At 43.0% G+C, this 24,639-nt stretch overlaps 1 protein-coding gene across 1 annotated transcript in view; it reads left to right on the top strand.

Moving 5' to 3' along the window:
- Window positions 1-24,639, top strand: part of ncanb (neurocan b) — a 129,352-nt gene that overhangs the window by 42,366 nt on the left and 62,347 nt on the right. The window contains exons 11-12 of the mRNA XM_053430699.1: window positions 1,787-2,950; window positions 23,947-24,063. Coding sequence (XP_053286674.1) covers window positions 1,787-2,950; window positions 23,947-24,063 — 1,281 coding nt within the window. The remainder of the gene's footprint in view (window positions 1-1,786; window positions 2,951-23,946; window positions 24,064-24,639) is intronic.

Raw genomic sequence — 24,639 nt, 5'->3', positions numbered from 1 at the left:
TGAATTATTGATGGTGTGGACAGAGTCTGGTTTAACGTAAGCCGATAACCACTTCATCTAAATAAACATGTCTAGCTGGAACCCGCTGCGGAGCGAGTCATTCGCCGATCACGTAGAAAGTGTTCCCGTGTTTTTTCCACGTGGCTTCTCCCACCACAGGCAGGCGCATCCAGCAGGCTATTTCGGGTAAAAGAATCCACATGGAAAGAATGAGAAAACAGGGACAGGGAAGTGTGAAATTACTTTGAATACATCTCTCCATCCGTTTGGTGTGTGTGTTCATCAGCCCCTCTATTTGTCTACAAACTCCAGCAACCTCAGTCACCACGCTGAGCGGAGCCACTGGTGAGGAACGAGGCTCACTATATCCAGCTTACTGTAAATAAGAGTTCACAGCTACTTTCAGTTCTCTACAAACAAACAAGCAAGAAAGTTGTGCTGAACTTCCAGATACAGTTTTAAGTCTTTAAACTACATTTTAACATTTTTCCAAAATCTCCCCATACATCCAACATCATACAGTACAGGCTGATGAGAAATTGTTTGTTTTAATACATAAAACGTTGTGATGAAGCCGTGTGGGAAGTAACAACCCTTTATTAATTGAACTGTACATTCCCTGCATCTCAGTTTCCCTGATATTTTAGTGAGCGAATGCAAGAATGAGTAAAAATTGCATGGTCACTGCTGGAAATATTACATTTAGGAGCTGCCTTTGAAAACCAAACACTGAGAAAGTTATGTTGTTGAGGTCAAGAACGGTTTTTGTTTGATCTGGGCTCATCATTTTGATACAGATCTCTCTATATGTGAAAAAGATAAGTGGCCGTGGTCAAAGGGCTTCATGTATTTCCAAAAATCTTGGAAGGATCAGATTTTGGCCTCGTCAATGTTAGAAGATTCAGTGATAAGACCCACAGCAGCAACGGAAAACTGTTGACAAGAGCATGAGAGTAATTACAATTTTGGTCATTTAACATGAATCATTTCTATATTTGTGTTTTAATTACTGGTTTGAAGTGGACGAATTGCAATCTTAAGCCAGTTTTAGGGTTAATTTGAGTGTTATTTATTTACAAGAAAAAAACCTAAAGGTGTTTTTTACCAGCTTTGATTGTTGCTAATTTAAACATGAAGTTGCAGAGAAGGAAAACATATTTGTCCTTAAGTGATCTGGGTCTTTAAACCCTGTTGTGTTTTTGTTTGTTCGAATTTTGTATGGTTACTAATTATTGAATAGTTATGGTTGTATTTATATATGTCTATGTATAAAAACGAATGAATGGGTGTGTACAATCATGTGTATGATATATATCTGTTTGTTTCAATGTAAATGCTGATCATACTCAGTAGTTAACTGTGAGTATGAATGTTAATAACTCAAACTCCCATTCTTTACAAGTAGGGACACAGTGTGGACTGAATTTCTGTCTGCTCTCGGTTGATTAATTTCATTATCCCAAACAGAAACTGGTTTGCTGTGTGCACAGAAAAAAAGGAGCAACCAAAACAAATTACAGACATAGTCCACACGTGACTAAAACCCATATCAGTGAATAAACACCACACCATGTTCATCCTGGTAAAAGCAGCAGACTCTAGTCCAGGATGAAGATACCATTTCATGTTCCCATAATACCTCTGAAACCCTACTCCCTATGTGTGTGCCATTTGGCTCATGTAAACCAGGCTCAAGTTTTTAATTGCTTTTTCCAAATCCATAAAATTAAATCCTCCTCCTCCCCTGATAATCGAATCCTATCTTCTGTCTCTTTGTTCCCTGTAGGATCCACTGCATCAAGACCCAATGAGGGATCACCTCCCAGTGGACATGTCAACATATCCGTCCCTCAGGGACCCCGAGGAGTTCCAGCTTTTGCTCCAGACCCCAGCAGGCACTTTCAGTGGGTCATTGAGTCCATGCGTGTCTCTAAAGGTAAACCACTATCCTGGGGGCCCATGGAAGCCAAAGCAGGGCCCCTTGAGGTTATGACCCTTCCCACCTCCTTTCGACAGGACATCCAAGAAAATTTTTCAGGCGAGGGGAGGGATAAGGACGTAGAGGACGCTACACCTCCATCAGCTGGTCAAACAGTGTCAGAGGAGGAGAGGGAGATGGAGGGGAGTGGAGAAGGAAGCAGGTTTCCTGGTGGGTTTGGAGTGAAAGTCAACAATATGAGCAGCGCTGGTGGCAAACCGATCCTTGAAACAGAGTCCTCGCTCAGCCAGAGTGAGCTTGTGACTGTGTCTGAGCTCACCACCCTGTCCAAGTGGCAGCTAGTGGATCAGCCCACCACCTCACCTCATTCTCAGAAGGCAAACACAGCAGAAGAGGCCATAGGGGGGGTGTTCTACGTCCGCCGGCCCACTGAAAACCTCTCCTCAGCCTCCTCACAAAGAGGGAAAGAAACGTCAAACTCAGGATTTGCTCCTGTTTTTAGGAAGAATAGCAAAGACACAAGCAGAGAGGAGGAGACTTACACAGCCGAGGCCCTGATGGAGGTGCTGACGACCTCTGGGGTGACCACACCGGAGCTTCTGATGACCAGACACACTCAAAGGACAGATGCTACAACAACAGACAATCCCTCTCACAGCTCCCCAACAGAGGAGCCATCTATTTCCATTTCATGGGTTCTGGAGGACAAAACAAGTACAGCCAACATTCAGGAAGATCGAGCCACTCCAGCACCTAGTATGGGATCTCCAACGACTACGGGAGTCCTTCAGTTGGCTACTCTTGCATCCGACTCCAAAGCTGGCGCCACAGAAATGGAGTCCAGGTCTGCAGTGTCTGATTCTTTCATCGTGGGCAGTCGGTGGACACCTTTCAAAGGAGTGGGCCATAAATCAGAGGAACACAAGGCCAAGGAGACGACAGACAAGAAAGACGGAAACAACCCTTTCGGCATTCTCATACCCAACTGGGCCTTTGGTCTCATCCCTTCAGGTACGTGAGCTCCCCGGTGTTCCAGATGAATGAACCTCACTGTCATCATTATCGTCATGATTATGAGCAATTATCTAATCAGCAGCGATTTATTGAATTATTTATGCAGCTCAGTGACATACGGCACAGTAACAGCAGTTGTACACGGCTGCGTACCCTCCACCTGAGTTCAGGGCCTGTGCTCAGTTATACTTTAAATCCACCTCTATTTCCTTACTCGCCCTGTCTCCTGCTGTTCCATTCTACATCTCCCCTCTCGCTCTGCCTCTCCGACAGACGTCATGCATTCTTAATCCAGGCCTGTTCTTTCTTTGCTGCATTCGCATCCCCTTCTCTCTCAATCCCTTCCTCCCATGATGGTGTGGAGGCAGCTCCACGCAGTGAACCAGTGCAATGAGGTGAGACCAACTAGGTCTCAGTGAAGTAATTAGTGGGTCACAGCGGGTGCAATTAGGTGAACCGGGGGAGAGCCAGAGATCCTGGTCCCCAGCAAATCAATGTAGACACAAACTACGAGGTTGGAGCTCGTAATTGACTGCGGCCTCTTCTCCGCTCTCATTTTCTAGTTTGGCCCGTGTTCAGCTCAACTCTCATTTCTCTCTCACTCTATCCCTGAACTTGTTGTACGTAATAAATATCAGCGTCTGTGCCGTTTGTCCTAGATTGCTTGCATTGATTTTCTTTTGATAGTTAATCGACTTTCTACTGTGGCAGAACTTCACAAAGTGAATCAACATAACAAAAGCTGTAAACCCAGGGCCACTTGTCACTTACTCATCTAAATTGGTGATCTTAACAACCAAAATATGCTTGCTTACTGTTTACTGTGCCTCTCTTTGGAGACAGCCATGTTTATTATTGTGTGTTTTTGCGACACTAACACTCATCCTCAGCCCAGTGTTTCTGCTATTTCCTTGGGTTTTGAAAATACATATTTAAAAGGTATGACTCGGATCGTAAGTCATCCTGCTCAGTTAAGTGGATTTCCAAAACTTTTCTTCATATGGAGAAGGTAGGAACTCAGTAGTTGCATTTATGTAAAGCCTTTCGTGCGACAAGTAATCGTGATAACAACCTGTTTTAAGAACATCCGTCTGTCTGCATCTGAATCACACATCTCCAGATCCACTCATATTGTTTGCTTCACGCTGGGAATATGTATCGTTAAGGTCCCATGGAAGTATAGTCTAGAATTTGCTGCAATTTGGACACGTGATAAACTTTGTATAGACAGCATGACCAGCGGGGCTCTGCGTACTGAGTCGATCTTCACCAAACAGGCGAACAGCTCTTTGTCCAGCAGAGGTGGTGTCGATGCCAATTCAGGGTCGGGTGGACTGAGTCCTACTTACCACAGGCCGAATAAACATCCCAGACATATTCAGAACAAGCACTGCTCTAGTCTGTCTATACAGTTAAAGAAAACATTATTACGGTAACTTAATTCATGTAAAAAGAAGTAGAAAAAAACCTTTTTATTATAGTGTAGAGATTGATATTTTGCATAAACTGTGAAGGTCCTTCCAGTTGAATAGTCTTACTATGCATTTACCTACCTGATCACTGAGCATGCATCAGAGACCTTCTCCTGGGAACATTCACCACTGGACTGCATTCTTTGTTTTGTCGATCAGAAGCACGCTCCACCAGCAGGGACCATCTTCAATGTAGTCCATCGCTCTGTGCTGTACCTTCTGCGGGACATTGAGGTTTTGATTGAAAACACAGCAGCAAACCAGTAACAGTGCAAAGTATCCATACAAGTCCATTGTGTTTGGTTCGGGATATTTTACATTTTCTAAATACCTTCTTTAAACCCTCAGCCAGACATTTCAGTCAGTGAACATGTAAGACCTTGAGATTGATTTATATAAAAAAAATTGTAATTACAGCTCAAGCACACAAGTTGTCATCATATAAGAAGACTCAAAGAAAACAGGACAAGAGCACTTTTTTTCATCAGTATTTCTGATCCGCTGACATTTGAATGGAGTGAGTGGGCCGTGCTCTGGTTGAGTCATTAGAGGGAAAAGACCCCTCCCTATGTGTGACCTTTTGTAGTTGTCAGATATAGTACAGGGAAAATTACAGCAATGGGTTGTCTGCCCATTACAGCCGAGAGATAGAGACAGAGAGGAGGGAAAGGGCAGGAGGATGGACAGGAGAGGAAGAACAGGGGGAGGGGGTTGGAGAAAGAGAGGTGAGAGTGTCCTCCACAAAGTGTGGGTAGAAGTACATAAACCTCTTTAATCGATGATCAAAGACTTCACTAACACAGTCCCATGGGCCTCCAGAGAGCACACCGTCCCTCCTCGTCTTTTCTTCTTCTTCCTCCTTTCCTTGCCCTTCCTTGTACTCTCCCCTCCTCTCATCTTCCTCTCGTCTCTCTCTCCTCTCCTCCTTACTTTACGTTTCTTTGATCGGGACCGTCTCAGCGTCTCTGCGTCCCTGCGTCCTATTTGCCCATATATCTGAGTGATTAGACACTGGTTTTTAACGCTTCATCCATCTTTTCCAATCCATCAGTCATTTTGGCCTCCAGCTAAAAACCCACACAGATGGGTGGACGTTCACACACACATAACAAGTGAATATATGCAAAGAAACAGCAGCAAAGAAATCTCACTCAGGAGTAAACCTTGATAATCCATCCCACATGTTGAATCCCATACACACACAGAATATGTCTTAATCCTCCAGCTATGAATATTGAGAGAAAGTAAACACATTTCATTCTATTTATTTATTTTTTTACCCATATCCCCATTTCCATATTGGATAATCCTAGCAACATTATTTATTAAAGTTTTAGAAGGCACAAAAAAAGTGTTTTTGTAGCACTGGCAGGCAAACCGAGTCAGGGGGATACAGTGCAGTCCGTCCGGCCTCTAAATGACCAGTGTCCCTCTGATACTCTGGCAAACAGGCTGCTGGATAACTCTGAGTTATAACCACCTCGACTCAAGCCTCGTCAGTGACTCAAGATGGATCAGACCTCTTGCGACATCAATAACACTGCAGCCAGCCCTCAAACAAATGAGAGTGTTAAATTTGGAGGGGAAGAGACAGTAGGTTGAGGTGTGTGTGCAGGATGAGGAGATAAATGGACCCAGGCCTACACTGGGGTGGCGTATCATCAGTGTGGGTCTGTGGTTGGATTCAGCTTGTCTGCCGGCTGTCAGAGTCCTTGGATGGGTTGTCTGGAGCAGTGAGGGGGCCACATCCTCAACGCTGCATATAAAAGTCCATTGATTTTCCTGCCTCTCCCTCCTTGTGTCTCCCGTCATTTCTTCCCTCCTCTATCCCTCTTTCTCTCTCTTCTACTTGCTTTTTTCCCCCGTCTCCCTCGCTCCCTCGCCATCTCCCCGACTTTATGTCTTTTATTACTCCTCTGGTCACTGTTATGAGACTCCGTGGCCCAATGTTTTCATAGCCTCTTGAACTCCAATGCGGAACAACACAAGGCAGTCAATTGCCGTCTTAGCGCATCCGTCCCCTGTAGGATCCTCAGCCGCAGCAGGATCCTTGTCCCCTCCTTTTAATTCCTAATCTGTCCCCCTCCTATCTGCTTCTCATCTCCAACTTTCCATTCTTTCTTTCTTTTTATAGTGTAATTCGACCATTTTTCCATATCAAACCCTGCTGCTGAATCTAATCCTGTGCTATTGGCTGCTGCTTATTAAATGAATGGGATTTGTTAGAGAAAAGCCTTGAGGGACACTGGGCTCCATCGCTGTGTGGGTTGAAGCTGTGTTACACATGGCTCTGTGCTGACTGAGCAGGGGCTCCTTGTATCCTATTAACCAGGGAAATAACCAAGCAGCCGGTGCGGTGAAAATGAGCCGAAGTAGAAGGTGGTGAGGAATCCAGTCCCTCCAGGATGTTGAGCTCGAAACAGTTAATGAAAACTCAACCGATCCTCCTGACCTTCGGTGTGACCTTGCAACTTTGAACAATTACCGCGACTTTCTTCACACATCTGACCAATCCCTGCAGTTCCTCACATGTGTCACTGATCATAGCAACAGCCCATCAAAACGTTGAGCCGCACATCACTAAAACCACTGCCCTGTGTCTGGTGGTTAACATGCAGACGTGTGTGTGTGTGTGTGACACAAACTCATAGAGATCAGATGACTCCTAAAGACACAACACACACATACCCTTGTGTCATGCATGAAAGTAGGTGTTCATGTTTTCATACTGCGTACAATGTTATAGTGCAACACAAAACAAAAGTGATTGACAAACTCTACTGCAAAACACATCACACTGACAACATACACTCCTGATCAAAATCTTAAGACCAGTTAAAAAATTGCATGAATTTGCATTTTGCACTGTTGGATCTTAGGAAGGTTCTAAGTAGAGCTTCAAAATGCAAAAAGAAGAAATGGGAACAAGAGACCAAAAGTTGTGAGCAGGCAATTTATTGAAAACAACAACATCAAAAGTTTTAGACCACAGCCTTTAAAAGCCAAAATCTGTGCAAAAATTTGGATTCCATGTCATTCCCTGTCAAGTAATCACACTGTGAAGATCTCTTGATGGCAGAGGCAAAAAAGCTCACCGTCTTTGAACGTGGTAGGATAGTTGAACTGCATAAACAAGGCCTCTCACAACGTGCCATCGCTGCTGAGGTTGGACGCAGTAAGACAGTCATTTTGCATTTCTTAAAAGATCCTCAGGGTTATGGAACAAAAAAATCAAGTGGTAGACCCAAAAAAATCTCACCGGCGCTGAGCCGGAGGATCCGAATGGCTGTCCGTCAAGACACGGGACGATCCTCGTCCCAAATTAAGGCCATTACTGGTGCTGACTGCAGCCCAATAACCATCAGACGGCATCTGCGAAGGAAGGGCTTCAAAAACAAGAAACGTCTTCAAAGGCCACGTCTCCTTCAACGCCACAAAATTGCCCGTTTAGACTTTGCAAGGGAGCACCAAACATGGGACATTCAAAGGTGGAAGAAAGTTTTATTCTCTGACGAGAAAAAATGTAACCTTGATGGTCCTGATGGCTTCCAACGTTACTGGCATGACAAGGAGATGCCACCTGAGATGTTTTCTATGCGGCACAGTGGAGGGGGCGCCATCATGATCTGGGTGCTTTTTCCTTCAATGGAACAATGGAGCTCCAGGTTGTGCAGGGGCGTCAAACAGCAGCTGGCTATGTGGAGATGTTGCAGCGGGCATCCCTCATGACTGAGGGCCCTCGTCTGTGTGGTAACGACTGGGTTTTTCAGCAGGACAACGCTCCAATTCACAATGACGTCTGACCAAGACTTTTTTTTTTTTCCACTTGGCGCAACATTCGCACTAGCCTTTTGGAAACACTTGCATCAAGCATGCCAAAACGAATTTGAAGTGATCAACAATAATGGTGGAGCTACTCATTACTGAGTCAGTTTTTGACACTTTAATTTCTGTTTTAGGAGTTTTTTTGTTTTTTTTGAGCTGTGGTCTTAAACTTTTGATCAGCTGATGAACAGCCTACTTCAGTTAAATTGTTGTTTTCAATAAATTGCCTGCTCACAACTTTTGGTCTCTTGTTCCCATTTCTTCTTTTTGCATTTTGAAGCTCTACTTAGAACCTTGCTAAGATTCAACAGTGCAAAATGCAAATTCATGCAATTTTTTAACTGGTCTTAAGATTTTGATCAGGAGTGTACATACTGACATCATTATATAACAAATCAGGATGATACAAGCTGTTTCATCCTCATGCTGAGTTAAATATGTATGGTCACTGGAAACATTACTAAGTTACAAGTGATGGAGGCAGGGTTGTGTGTGTGTGTGTGTGTGTGTGTGTGTGTGTGTGTGTGTGTGTGTGTGTGTGTGTGTGTGTGTGTGTGTGTGTGTGTGTGTGTGTGTGTGTGTGTGTGTGTGTGTGTGTGTGTGTGTGTAATTGCTTGTGTTTCTTCAGGATGTTTATAACCCTGAACCGTTACAGATAAGTCACTTTCCGCAAAGATTGGTTTATAGTGAATCGAGTTCCCTGCAGTTTTTAAGGAATTATACAAAAAAAGAAAAACACAACATTCACAATTATCACTTGCTCCCAGGATTTCATTGCATTCCCTAATAACATCCTAACTTGCATCGTAATTCTTTTTAAAAGGTTGCTGTGAGATAACACACAGTGACACTTCATAAACACTAAGATTAGTAATACAAATATATATATAATATAAAACTAATATATAACTAAAACTAAGCATTATGAAAACAGTTGAAAAGAATAATGATGAAAAGATTTAGACACAACACTGAGGAGAACACAGAAAGTCATAATAAAATTGTATATGTTGAATATCATCTCACAGCATTTATCGGGCATCAGGAGATTTTCTTACACATGATTGTGAGCTCAGCAGATTATGATGCAGGTCCGTCAATAGAAAAAAGTTGAGTACTGACATTGGAAAGGTCATTGAACATTAGCGTGAGGGCTGATATAAAAGGCAAATACTTGCTACTTAGCTCAAATCAAATATCTGTTCAGTGGCATTTTGGGGATGGAAAAGTATCGATTTACACTCGCAAAAGTCATTGAAACAAACAGCAACGTTTGTAAAGTTAATGCGGCATCGAAATGTGAGTTTAGTGTTGTGCAGTGAGCCTGAACCAACATGTGAAAAGCTGTCTTAAACAGGTATTTTTTATGGCATCATAAAAATGCTTTATTAACTTTGCTGTCACAACAAAACCTGGTGATTATTCAGCCTCAGGATCCCATCACAGGCAGCTGTGTTTTATTTTTCAGATCCTATGACCCATAGCTCCCATTATGGCAGATGAATGACTGAGTCTCCTGACCATTTCTGGCAGCAGATCTGCAGTAGGATTGAAAAACAGAGTTGTATTGTTGTGTTCATGAATATTTTCTCTTTTTACTTTCGTCCTCTTAAAGATCATTGGATGTTCTGCTAATTTTAGTAGCCCAGTAACAATGGACACTTTGCTTTGGTTTTCAGTTTCCCTGGGCACAACATATGCTTTTTAATCATGCCTTTGTTTTATCACTTCACTGCCTTAAGCTCACATATATCCATAAAGCATTTATCAGAGAGATCATTTTATTTCTTATATTTAGCTTTAAAAACTTACTTTTGATTTGAACGATAATCAGTGATATACCTATGTCAACTAAATATAATAAGCATTTGTTCCTCAGGCCTTTTGGTCACGACACAGTCAAACAGACACATTCAACGAGGAATAGAAGTTGTAAAAGTGAAACATTTAGCCCCATGTTAGATGAAAACATCAACTGCTAGTTGGAGCATTCAGCCGCCCTCATTTCCTCTGATTTTATTGTAGTCGTTTTAATTTAGCTGCCTCTTAAAAGTAGATAAGAGGAGACCTCTGTTGAGCCATATGTCACCCCATTAAAAACACAGTCAGTGATTCCCTCAGCGTTCTTTTTTAAATTTTTTTTATTTCTATTTCTTCCCAGATGCATCCCTATCTGTGACTTTTTATTGTCAAGTACAGCCTTAGGGCCCCCGAGGCTGCATAACGTTTCATAGAGCAGCGAACAGCATCACCTCTGTGTGCCACCGGTGGGGAGATGACGGGAGGGATAGAACAAGCGTGGCAGGGAGCTGTCACAGGGAATATAATCCTCTGTGTGGAGTCTTTGTGCGGCTGTTTCAGAGCGGAAGGGACCAACCAGGATGGGTTGTTTGTGTAACTGTTCCAGCATTCAGCGTTCCTGCTTTATCAGAATAAACGCCAGGGAACCCGATTCCTGTTGCTGAAAGAACATTTCACTTTTCTATCTGTGTGACCTATTGGAGGACGAAGATGTAAGAGGAACTCAGTAAACACCCGTGCTGCCTTTCAGATCTGTTAACTTTTATCACCCCTTAAATAAGATTAATCGGGATGTAGATTTATTAGGACGTGAAACTGCTCAGCAGACAGTAAAAAGAGGGGCTCTATTATGCCTGTAGCACATCCAACGGAGAAAAGATGTTACTCTTGCATTTTCATTCTCCATTTGCAGTCAGTCAGACACTCATACATCTGTCAGCGACTCCGCCAGGCACACATGCCGCCACGCGCTGATGAAAATGGAGCCGCCTGCCATCAAGGTTAACAGCGAAATGCACGATTTGAAATTGAGGTACTTTCAAGCTACACAGGAGTGGCAGCCGAGAGGATGAGTGCGCCCAGCTGTTTTTTTGTTTTTTTCCTCCGAGCAGCCAGATTGCGTGTCTGACTCTCACCGGCAGATCGGAGAGACGGCAGGGGCGTTTGGCTCCCGGCATCACGCAGCAGCCAGCCCACAGCGGGTGGAAGGGGTTGAGGAGGTCTCTTCATGTAGGTCATGTCAGACACACCCATCTGTCCCAGCAGGAGGGGAGGTATTCATAGACGGGGAGAAGTCTCAAGAGGAGGAGGGTTTATAAATGGGTACAGGTGGTGATTATGTAGGTGTAAATTACAGAGTCTGATGAGATTTTTAAAGGGAAAGGGTTTCTTTGCACATTGTGATGTTTGCATGAAGGTATGTTGGGCAACTGGCCTCTTCCCAGACGTCCTTCTGACAGGGGCAGTGTTCGGTCTGTGATGGTTTTCTGTGAACGGGTGAAGGAGAACTATGCAGCAGCTTATGTCTCACGCTGAAGGGTTTATTGCAAGCTTGATGTACGTCAGGGACCCGGGATGAAACAATATCAACGTTAGCAGTGAAACATGAGCAACTGTCCCCCCTCAAGTCTCCTTTCCTGCCCACCTTGCATCCCCCACTGTCACTTTCTATGAAAACAGCTATAGAAAGAGCCTCCGGATTATCTGCTGACTTTCTCCGCCTGGGCCCCTAGTATCAAGTCCACAGGAATACATGAAAATCCGATGTGGGAACACAGTGGGCGACCCCACACAGAAGACTTAGACGAAAATGTGCACAGAGTTTGTGGTGATAAGAGCTGACGACGGTGTCTGTGTGTTGTCAAGAGAATTATGTGATTGCAACAATCAAGTTAATATATCACTTCCTGCCTCACCTGAATAATGAGGAGGATTTGTTGCTGTTGTGAACACGTCTGTGTTGTACATGTGTGCAAAGCAAACTGCAGGTAAAGTCCGGACCCAATTCTCCTGACTTTATCTGCACGTCATGATGAAAATGGCCTAAGTAAATGTTCTCGCCCCCCTGGATCTACATCATGTTGTGTTCCTATGTCTCACTTCTGCTCTAATTTAGAGAAGAGCCTCTCTCTCTCTGAGACATTGGAACTAGATTCCCTGAGCCTGGACGTTACAGTTTACAGGTAGTTTTCCCTTTATCAATAACCTGTCCTTGGGTATTGCTAGGAGAGAGGGGAGTATGTGAAGATTTAGACGGACACTGTTCTCTCAATAGTTATCAAATAGCTGATGTGTGCACACGGTCGGGCAAAGGAATGTGTGTGTCTGTGTGTGTTGTCTGTCTGTGTGTGTCCCTCTATTTCTTTCTGGTTTGGAGCATTTTTATATTGTGATAATTTAGCAAGTCCCCGCACAACACGTCAGATGGCCTGAGCAGGGTCGGTGAAGGCTTATCCAAGCACACTTGTTGTTTTTCTGAATATTGGCTCCGAGGTTGGTGATTGATCACCGCGGTCTCAGCCTGTCACATTATTGCTCTCATCCCTTTTAAGCAGCTGTGCCAATCACAGTGGGACATGATGAAAAACCACTGAATGGAGACAAGAGCAAAGCAGCTTCTCCGAGCAGGGAAATAGTGTCTGTGAGCTGCAGCATGGCAGAACAACAAACATCCAGCACTGCAAAATGATCTGCCTCTGTTAGCTGAATTTGTATTGGTGGAGATAAAAGTCTGGTTAGCTTCTTCTCCATGATGATGCATGGTATTATGGTGAAACACAGTGATCCTACATTAGCTATTCTCTTAAGTTTGTAAAGTCATCATCTGATTTGAGCCAAAACTATGATCCACTGTCGTAATGACAGTGAATTATACTGAAGAATTGCATTTAAATTGCATTCTCCTTGTGCGCTTTTCTCTATGTAATATATTCAACTTTTGAATCATTATAATATTAATATAATACTTTGCTTGTTACCCACAGATACTTTATAAACATTGATTATTTTTTAGATACATCATTACTATTTTAACGATCATTTACATCAGTCACGCTTCTAAATGAGGTTTTATGTTGTCTGATTTTGGAGGCATGGATAGTTTGTCATGTCTCTGTGGGTTTTACATCTTTGTCCAGAATACAGATATTAGCACGCTGTAATTAAACTAAAAACAAGACCAACGTGCAGCTGACAACTGAGTCTACAAACATCCCTGTCAGAATTCATCTCAGTACACTCTACTTGGTTGGTGGTAACAATATAGACCTTCCGTCTGTGCCTGTAGTTTGTGAGATAACGTGACATTTCAAAGGTTATTCTACTTGGCTCTACATCAATTTACCTTCAATTATAGGAAAGTGTTAGTAATTCTAGGACTCTGATATTCATTCATATCTGTTGTACTTCATATCTTCCATTTCATTCCTAATGGTCTTAGAAAGGTTTTTAAAAAAGTCTTACATTTCATTTTTTGACACCCTGATAAACTCCATTGGTTCATTAAGCAATTTGACATTTTCAAGCAGAAACTGTAGAGGCCTCTCCTTTTGCCGTTTGATGGATTTATTGTATCAAAGTATTCAATTATAAGTAGACTTTGATATGAAGTCAGGATCATTCTGACTGGCTCGAGGATTTACTTAAAAAAACTGAGTAAAACAAAGACCCAATTGTAACTGGACTGCCAACACCCCCGCTTCCACGACTCAATTTGCATTGAGCTCCTTTATGTTGCAATAGCCTCCTGTACTTCCTGCATATTGCTGCACAGAACACAAACAGACCATAACTGTTAATCTGTGCTATTTACAAATCATTTTGCGACATGTAAAAGTCCAAATAGTCAAACAATAGTTAAAACCATTTGTTCAACATCTGTCATTTAATTAGATGGCAGTATAACAATACATGCATGATTGCGCTTGATGTGTTACACCGCATGTTCTTTGCAGTAATCAGGAAAGTTACAATATGAATAATTCATAACCCATCACTGACACTGGCGGTTACACGCTTCTCTTTTTTTCCTCCTCTTGGTTGACTGTGTCTAATATATTGTAGGGTACTTATCTAAAAAAAAAAGTTAAATGCGGTTGATTCAATATTCTCATTTCACAAAGCCCTGAAAACTGGTGCAAAGACACACTGAAGAGAAGAGAGAAAAAAAACACTCGCAGTGGATAGAATGTGTTTGTGATGATAAGCCAGGATGGATTATTTTCCTGCTACTCTGACAGCTCAGATAATGAAATTTATTTAGGACGAATGGAGACGCCACAAGTGCCGCTCTTGTAACAATGGACCCTCAATTTCTTTCGTCAGCCTCGCCATGCTGGCCCACTGAATTGGGTTGTACTGAATTGCTGGCGTGCTGCTCTTCCCTGGTCCTCGCCAGGCTGATTCAGTGTGACGCCGGGTCCATGAGGTGCTCACTAAGAGCACATCAGCTGCTTTCTGCTGTCTCAGGCCTCTGGCTCTGTGGCTAATTGCAAGTGTCATGCTTTTTCCTAGTTTGTGTAAGTTTGTGTGTGTGCGCGCACATGCATGCCTGTTTGTGTTTGCTTGTGCAGAGAGGAGGAACACACTTTACGCAGTTGAAAAGAGGTGAAGTTGAAAATTGGAAGTTTCAATTTAATATGACGGGGACGCTGCATGGAAATAGAATTAGAGACGCTGTGCTAAAATTGTCTCCGTGAATTTTTTACAATTGTATTTTCGTACATTGTTGTTGCAAAAGTCTTTTTTAATTTAGTCAGGCTTCTTTTTTTCCTGCATATCCACAACTCCATCTCTTACATTCACCGGATTTACACCAGAGGTGGAGTCATTAAAATGTTTGGAGTCATTAAAATGTTTAGAACAGAATTAAAGGCCAATGCTAATGTACTCTACACATATATCACACTGACCTCTTCAATGCAATGACTGCTTCACTTTGTTGAGGCGTCTGATGTCAGATGGTAGTGACGACGCAGCTGGTTCGTCAGGTTTGAGTCGGACAGTTTCCCGAGTCTTGGCCACACTATTAAAAAGAACAACCAACCTGTCAGATGTCATCACAGGCTCTTTGTTTATGCTGGAACGTGCACACTGGGACCTTGTTACAGTTGCACTTGCCGGAGCTTTAATTATACTTCAAATGGTTCACGTCAGCTGTAAGAATTAATTGGTACCATGGAGGCTAAATCACACAGCCACATATGGCCGTGTTATCACTGACTTCTACGAGAGGTTTTATCCTCATCTCCATGAGTGGTTTTTCCTTTGTCTGTAAAGCTGTGTGAGAATATTTGCACGACTCACACGAGACACCTCTCAATCACACCCTCTGCGTTGGCTGACTTTCACGCTGTAATCAACAGTTGTCATTACATTGTTGAGCATTCTGGAAAGTGCATGTTGTGTCTCTTGATGTGTGACACGGTGACAAACAACTTAACCGACTTGGATCAAGATTAAAACACTCAGTCGGACGATTTGTTAATTTAGTAGTTCGCCTTCAAACTGTGTCAAAGAGCTGTAACCTAACTCATCTCTTAACTCATCACGTTTCGAGTTGTAATGAAGCTCTAGAGTGTGTTCGTATTTTTTTATCACTGCCTCTCCACAAACTAGGAATACCACTCACTCCAAGGACCAACCTAATGGGCTTGTTAGTCATTATTTTATATTACATTTATTTTATCACAGGAGAAGTTATTGCTGTTATGAGATACTTATTTTGTATTTGTGAGTTGCTTTTTTCATGTCTGCGTTTGAATAATCTTGTGCACTGATTAAAACTGCTTCATAGCCCATATATGGCCCATGATTTACAACATAAAGATTGGACTGGGAATAGATAATATTACTATTTAAAAAAATAAATACTTGGAACGGTTTTTTTGAAACTGTTAGACATTACAGAATGCAGTATACATCCATCAAGTGTTGTTTTCACCCTTGGACACACACACACACACACACACACGGTTGCGTATATGCTGACAGATTGAGCAGACAGACGAAAATAGCTGCCCCCTCCCCTGCAGTGTTCATCAATCCTAGTTTTTCCGAGGTTGCTCTCCTCAAACTCACTCCAGTAATCACATTTCTCCACCTGCTTCATCTACAACCTTCCCTCCAAGACATGAGCCCAGTCCATAAGGGATGCAGGGTGGTGTCTGCAGCCTCTCCACTGGTCAAACTGAGCCCTCAGCTGGTAGATCTGCCGCCCCAACCAAGCAAGGCCTCAACCTGTAGTGGCCTGGGTTCGATTCCGACCCGCGACCATTCATGCAAGTCTTCCCCCACTCTCTGTCCTTCCCCCCCTTTCACAAGCTTACAACTGTCCTACCCATTAAAGGAGATAGAAACCCAAAAAATATATTGAAAAGCTTGAGCACTGACTTTCTACCACTTGGGATAGAGCCAGTGGCTGAACATGTGCTCTGATCCCCCTTTGCTGAAGAGATCAAATAAAATGCTCTTTATTATTCTATTCTATTATTATAACAACTGACTTTATACTGATGTGAGCCCATTGATTAATAGTGTTGTAGTTGTCTGGCCATTTTACAACCACATGTCCAGATTCATTTCATCACTTATTGTTTTGCATCAACATTTTCACAGTGTTGTATCAGCTCCATTTTCCTCCATCAGCAGGTAAATCAAACCTCTGTCCGTTAACGTTCCTCCTCTTTTCTTCCTTCACCTTCTTGGCCTCCCTATCCGCCCTCATGTAGCTCACCTCTGTAAATCGATCACTGTGAAGTAATCTGAGACTATATTAGGGTCTGCATCTCTGCTGTGCTAGAGAAGAATATTAGAGCAGAAATGTTTTTTTCTATTTCCCCTCGGTCTGTAATCATTGCACACACACACACACGCGCGCACACGCATACGCACACTCACACACACACACACGTTTGTGCCGCTATCCTTTCTAAGACTTTGCATCAAATTCAAGTCCTTGTGGACAGCCTAACCACAACAAGTCTAATTTTTCCCGAACCTTAACCAGGGCCTCAGAAATAACATTTGGCCTCATTAGGACCTCATTATAAAGTTATGTGTGTATGTATGATTGTATATTATCTATGTAATGAGAGCAAAAATTCCTAAACACATAATCCTTAAAAGACCGTTTAGCTACTTTACACAAAGAAAAAACAAGGAGAACTAGTGAAATATTTATTTGTGTGCTAAACAGATTGACATTCTATTTTGGGCATTTATTTCTCTCCTTTGTTGGATTTGGCTGCAGCAAGGCTTCCAGATTTCAGTGCAAATGTATCAGAGAGTGGCCAAACATCTCATGTACTTTGTTGTATTTAAAAGCGACTTTGAGTTTTACGCAGAAAAGTCCTCATTTACTTTTGCTCCCGATGCAGGAGCTGTGTCGTTGAACCTGAGTTAGGTGACACCGAGCGTTGTCAGGGCCACTTTCACGGATCCATAATGTATGTTTTCTCTTGCTCCACATCAACACTGAATGCATCAAACACTCGTTCACTCTAGCCATCGTGCCAGTGACGATATGAATATTTCACCTTATACAGACTCATACAGGCATTAGAGAGATGACGATGACTGTATTAAAGCCGTTTAGCGCAGCCACCCACATGGCTCTTACTGCTCCGTGTGCCTCGGTACCTTTCAGGGATGTACTGTAGCATTAAATATTAACGGGACAGCTCTTGCCGGGCCCAGGTGATGGCTTATCACGCCCAGAGAGAAGAAACACTTGAACAGGCTGAGGCATGATCTGTCTCAGCAAAGCTATTACAAGGTTCAGTGAGTCTAAGCACAGCCACACAGCGGGTGATAAGCAGGTGTATCTACAGTCAATGCGAGTGAGTGTGCGTGTGCAGCTCTCCTGAATGTTTGTGTGTGTTGGCACGTTTGTTTGTGCAGTTTCTCTCAGCACAATTTTTTCTGCAGACTCGCGATCGGATGAATTTGCGAACCACTCAGCTTCAGACTTCAAAACATTTCCCACTATCGCAATCCTCTTTCATCGTCCTTTCTAAATCCAGGGTGTATGCGGGCGTTGACATTGGGGAGTAGATTTCCCAAATATGCCACAACGCCATCATAATCTCTCTCCTCACAGGCGTAGAAAAAAACGGGAGATGACCTCACAGAGCAAGGAAATGTCACACACAAGAACATATTTCAAGATATTCTGCCCGGCGCGGGAAGAAGAAGTCACAGCATCTTTTACGAAGACTTAAACTTATCCACTTTCCGAGTGTGAATTACTGTCACAACACAAACCTCAGCCCTGAGATCTGAACCCGTGCGAGCTTTAAATTTATCCCTGCCTGTCGCCGTGTTGTGTTTATGTTCCCACACAAATTGTCTCCCTCCTCTCTTTTCAGACTCGTGCTTCCTCTTCTTCCCTCTATCTTCCACACAGAAAAAGGAAGACACAGAGTTGAGATGGAAGAGGCAACCTATTTTAAGACCGGCATGTAATTAATCATAAGCTAGCAGCGAGCATTACGAGAGGAGGAAATGTATGATAGCTCCCTTTGTGACTTTCTGTCCCAACCTTCCTGACATTTCCTCTCTCGTTCCCAGTGCATCTCCTCCTCTTGTACTTGTGCTTTTATAAATTTTAATTTGTATCCTGTCCTTTCCTCTTCCCCAAGGACCAAGGGTTCTCCCTCCATTAATCAGTTCTTTATTCTGTTCTCATGTAAACACACCTATACGCACAAACGAGCTGCTTTCACACATACACTGAACTCCGGATATTGTCCTGAAATCATCTGACGGAAGTGAACGTGAGAATACTCTGGATGGTGTCTGAAGGACCCCATGTCGCCAGGGATTGGGCACTTTGATGATGTTTCTAACAAGCAACCGACACAGAACTGATTAAAAACAAAAAGACTACAAATATCTCAGAAGTGAAAATAGTTGACATACACATAGAATGGTCTGTATTTATAAAGCGCTATACTAGTCTGTGGTCTCGAAACAGTACAGGTTATCTCCATTCACCCATTCACACTCACATTCATTCTATGGGCAGCACTTTTCTATGAGGGGCAATTCGGAGTTCAGTATCTTGCCCAAGGACACTTTGGCATGCAGATGGGGAGGAACCGCCCCAAGAAGATGTCAGCTCAGAAAGAAAATGAGATTGGAGAGCTCTTAGTGATAAGGACTGACGGCGATGTTGATGTGCTGTAACAGATATATGTGACTTCTGCAGGGGGAGTTAAAATGTACACCCTGCCATCTGAATGCTGCACTCCTCCTTGCTTGAACACTTTGGAGATTTTGCTGCTGTTGTGAACAACATCCATTGAAACTATATCCTTGCACATCTCATTTTAAGTAGTCTGTGGAAGGCTGATTCATGCAGAACATTTTCCTGTACTGAGATGTTGCTGTGGTCACACAATCCATAACCGCTCAGTCTCTCCTGTTTTCTGTACGTATGATGTTTCTGCTAAGTGTGCAGGATGCAGACCGATGGTGAAGAGCACAGTCTCATTTGGGTGTAATAAGTCGTTTCTAATTGTCTGCAGATTGGATCAATGTCCTATTCTGCTGCAGCTCAGTGCTTTGTCTGTATTACTGCAGACAGCGCAGCCAACATTCATCAGTGCTGGTGGATGGTATCTGAGGAAAAGTCCTCTCTATCTCATTATTAGGGCAATTTTGCCAGAAATGGTTGATTATGTCAGAATAACTGGACCGATAGGAATTCACTTTTCAGGTCTTCAAGCCGTTTAACACATCCATGCCCCCCACACACAAATAAACAGAGCTTTCACTCGCTGGCTTTTTCTCCAGTTATCCAATCAGTTGGTAATAACATCTACTTAAAACCTGCAGATTTTATGGTTTCCTTTTCATGATGACAGAGAAATGTTGAGATGTTCAACAGTAATGCTGACATTAACAGAAGCTGAGCTGCAGCTTTACTGTCAGTGCCGTGATTGACTCTGACAGTCATCAGAACGTCACCTTTTGGCTCTGGAAGTGCTCTTCACTGAGGCTACTTAATGACCCAGTCCTCAGCTGTCAGTTACACTGTGTGCATCGCTGCATTTTCCACTGCAGCAGATACATGGCCACCGGAGACACAGTGTGAGACGTTTGTGTGGCTCTGATTTATTACCCTGAGCACATGCAGAGATACTCGGACGTCAGACAGGCAGTTTCATACTCTCATACTCTGGTCAGATGACGTCAAATGGTCCACAATGTCCAGTTGGAGAAACAGATTGTTGTTCTATTGCTGTGGTTTTTAAACACATCGACTTCTCCTGGATTCCTACGGATATAATACGAGGGATGTATGTTTCTATGAAGAGCGTCTCCCTCGGACATTAGCATTCACTCCTCTGGAGATTATTTTGAGGCACTGTGCAGTTTAGTGCATGTCTGAGAGCAGCTTGAGACATTTTGGCTCAATATTCTGGATAGTGGGAGGAAGTGGATAACCGTTGAGTCTTTATTTACAGTCTATGGTCATGACAGAGAGCCAGCATGGACAGGGCTAGCCCCATGGTGGTAGCTCACTTAAATGGAATGCAGTTATAATGTTGTAACAACACCTGGCATGTCCCTCTTCGACCTGACAAAATGTCTGATGCAAAAAAGATGCATTGTATGGTCATTATTATTAGAATCGTGATTTCTTTCTCTGTTATTTTTCTTAGGAGTCTTCTTCTTTGTTGTTTTGCTTAATCATGCGTCTAAAACAGGACAGCTCTGCTTTGGGTATTCGGTTTAATTTCTGCCTCGGGTTACTGTTTGCACCAATTCTTTTTCTTTTGAATCTTCATGCGATTTCCAAGCTGCTTTGCATGCAGCGTTTTTTGAAAACCTTATAAGGGGATAATACAAATCCCCTGTCTGTTTTGCCTTAGGTTTTTTAACACAACCAGTTTCAAGGGCAAACACCTGGAATCTGGGATAGAGCCATAATGCATCAATGCTACTGAACCAGGACACACATTACTGTGCATTAACTAGTTTCCAAGCAATTTTCAGCTTTTCCAACAGTTGCTGGGTTCCCTTCACCTCAAACGTGGTGTGGAGTTGTAATAGCAATGTAATTGATAGACAGTCGCACAGTCTTTATTTGATACCTTTCTGGCAAAACTATTTTACCCAATAAAATCTGTACCATAGAACTGAAAGACCTACCGTTTAGTTAAACTTGTTCAGCCATATTTTTCCACATATCTTCAGTATGTAAGATTGCATTCATAAACTGTGATACTGTTTCCTGTGACCATGACCTTTTAGCAAAGACACTGTATTTGAGAAAGTGACCAGTTGGAATTGAAGGTACTTTGTTATAGAAGAATTTATAGAGAGTTTTTATAGAAAAGTGATACACAAGCCACTTTGAAAAGGTTATTCTACAAAACTTTAGATTTGTTACCCTAAATGAGTCTAATCCTAGTTTGCTGATAATCTCTCTACCCACCTATTTTCCCTCAGGAAAACACACTGTCGATGACGGGTTTTTATCCACCCACACTCAATGTGACAGAAAAGTACAATACATATCCAATGTTTTGACAATGTGGCGACAGCAAAACCATTGTTTGTATGCTTTAATATTTTGCAGCCAGTAATTATGATAAACATGGCAGTCAAATCCTGTTAGATAAATTCTATAGTGTTGGAAACATTAAAATCATGATCATAATTTAAAGCACTAAGGATTCTTTGAACTGAGGCTTCACTACAAGCTAATCAGAAAACAAAGCACAACATGGCTACCTGTGGACTGAGGTCAACACAGTGGAGCACAAAATATAAGTGTGTTCTCTTCCCTCCAATAGAGGGAGACTAAACTTTCCTCCCATGGCTGGGGCTAAAACTTGGGTTAAGTTACAGTTGTAGTGATGCTCTGATACCTGGCAGGGGTCAGTGTGAGGTTCACAACACAGAAAATAGCCGTTTGAGGTCAGTGATTCCTTTTTTTTTTACTCAGTTTAAAGTGAGAGGGAACACAAATTGATGTGCATGAGGGTATTTGGTTTCATTAAAAAAACTCCTGCTTAAAATGTTGTTTTACTACCTGAATGCAACAGAGACACATATTTAATCCAGCAGCTGCTTCTGGACCTTCTGACTTGACCAAAAGAGGTGGTCTCGGTCCAGTTTTTTTCGGCTTGAAAAACACTTTGGAACTTTCACTCTGACTTTCAGACCAGTCACAGGAAGTTGAGACAGCATTTAACAATACAAGGGGGGGAAAGAAGCAGAAGCCTAACTGGCCTCTAGGAAAACAACTGCTCAGTTGCACAGGATTGTTAGAAGTGTTCACATGAGACGATACGATGTTTGAATGACACCGTCGGTTAGTTCGCGGACTTGAACTAGTGTCAAGATAACGTCATGAACTGTTTCATACATTTTCTCCGTCAAACAGAAAGAGCACTACTTGCCTAACTGGCAACAGCAGCCCACACAGGTGATGACAACAAGTATGTGTGTATATTCTTTAGTGCACTCCTAGTATTACAATATGACACTAAAACTGACCATAACAAAGACATGAACCTTGGTTTGGACCATGGTGTAGACCTGCAGGTGTGAAAACGCCCTTAATACTTATCAGCCGACATTCACCTCTGATGGATGGATGGATCCTTTGCTTCACCTCTTATTTCCCTCCATTTGTTCTCCTCCATTACCTGACATTAGCAAACCCAACCAGGCGCTCAGTTTGACCACATTCAGTGTGCAATTTTATTTTACATGTCATGCGCTGCTCAGCACTCTCGGATTTTATCTCCATCAGTATATCATTAACCTTTAAGCAATATATGTTTTCATATCACGTACAGTATTTTTCTCCCCTCTCCGCTGTTGAGTTAAGGATTGAGCTCGTCTCTAATGGTTTTTCTCATTCAACGAATCCCTCTTACGTATTTTCCCAGGCAGCCCTTCCATCATCTCCCCTGCCCAGTGTATCAACAGCAGCGACGGGAGTCTATCACCCTGCTTCACAGGAAATTGAACACACGCTCACATTATATCTCACCAGCATGCAATGATTCAGACCAGCATCCAGAAATACAAACACACACACACGCACCTACACTCATGCTTGCACACAAACATTAACCCTCACACACACATAAAATGACAGTTTTCCCAGACTTTCAGAGGAGCTGCACTCTGTGTTCTGCACAGCATCTCTGCACTCATACATGATTACGTGAGTCTGGTTGTTATTATGGGGACGATGCAGAGTATAAGATGGCCTGACAGATTGTGTCAGGGGCTGCAATCCCATCAGTATTCGATAATAAAAAGACACTTAATCTCGCCAGTCCGTCATGGCACAGAAAAAAGGGAATCTTGAGGCCCGCTTTGCGCTCTTACCATCCTTGTCATGTTCTCCTCCCACTGCTCCATCTAAAAATATAAGAGCAATAATTGCAACTTAATCTTCTTAATATCCACCATTCATCCGCCAAAACATTTCCTAGGGACAGGCGTGGAGTTATAGCACAGCAACGGAAAATCAGTTTATCATCCTCTGCGACGCACTTATGTACCAAAGAAATTACCAGTATGTACGACTGGGTGATGATCAGGAAATGTATACGGACCTATTGCTCATGTGTGGGACCTGGGATGAAAGGCAGGAGGGGGTCGACTCTGCACGTTTTCCTTTTCCCAGCGAGCAGCAGACATGATAAACAGTGGGCACGACAGTGGCAACAACAGCCAATCTGTCGGCGTGCAGAAAGTCATAGAGGCAGGGACGAGTCTGCCCACTCTTCTCCTTCTCTCATCTCTGTCATCAGATCACCAGACGGTTATAATGCTGACTCATGGCCTTGTCGTGGTTTGTCCTCACTTTCGTAATGCTCCTTCTCTGTAGTAAATAACTCACAAGTCCCTCTCTCTATTTTTCAGAGGAGAATAACCCGTGCCAGACCAACCCCTGTCTCCACGGAGGGAGCTGCCTGCAGGAAGGCGACGGCTATAGCTGCTACTGCCCTCAGGGCTTCTCTGGGGAGAGCTGCGAGATCGGTGAGTCACTGCCAGGTCAGGTCTGAGCCAGGGAAGCCTCCGTGGTCAGCGGCTGCACATGCATGCTGTGTCACTGGGTCATAAGGGAAAGAGAGTGCGTATGCTAAATAACCTTTTAGCTTTTGCACACTTCTGTGCAGTGGATTCAGGAGGGGAACAACGGTGAGTTTTTTAGTTGGAGTTTGGATCCAATCACAAAAGTCAAGAGCAGCTTACCTGTCAGATCCAGTAGTGTTTGGATCCAGCTGCCTGACGGAAAGTGATCTGGGAATATCCATATGCTGCAAGTCACTCAGTTGTGATATAAGCTGTATGCTCAACTGTGTGTGTGTGTGTATGTGTGTGTATTTTTTCACCTTCTGCCCCAAGAGTAGTTGGCATCTCTCTCTTCCACTCAGCTGTGTGATGGGAGAATGTGGCTGTCAGAAAATTGTACTGTCTCAGGTGTGAGTGTATGTGTGTGTGTGCGTGCCTGTATATGTATGTGTGTGTGTGTGAGACAGAGAGCAAGAGACACAGACAGACACTTAAGGACACATGGGCCCCAGCGGAGCGGTGGGCTCAGTCAGGGGTGGA

The sequence above is a fragment of the Pleuronectes platessa genome, chromosome 9 (genome assembly GCF_947347685.1).
Source record: "Pleuronectes platessa chromosome 9, fPlePla1.1, whole genome shotgun sequence".
NCBI lineage: Eukaryota > Metazoa > Chordata > Actinopteri > Pleuronectiformes > Pleuronectidae > Pleuronectes > Pleuronectes platessa.
The sequence above is the reverse complement of the archived record's forward strand: the minus strand, read 5'-3'. Positions and strand labels throughout refer to the sequence as shown.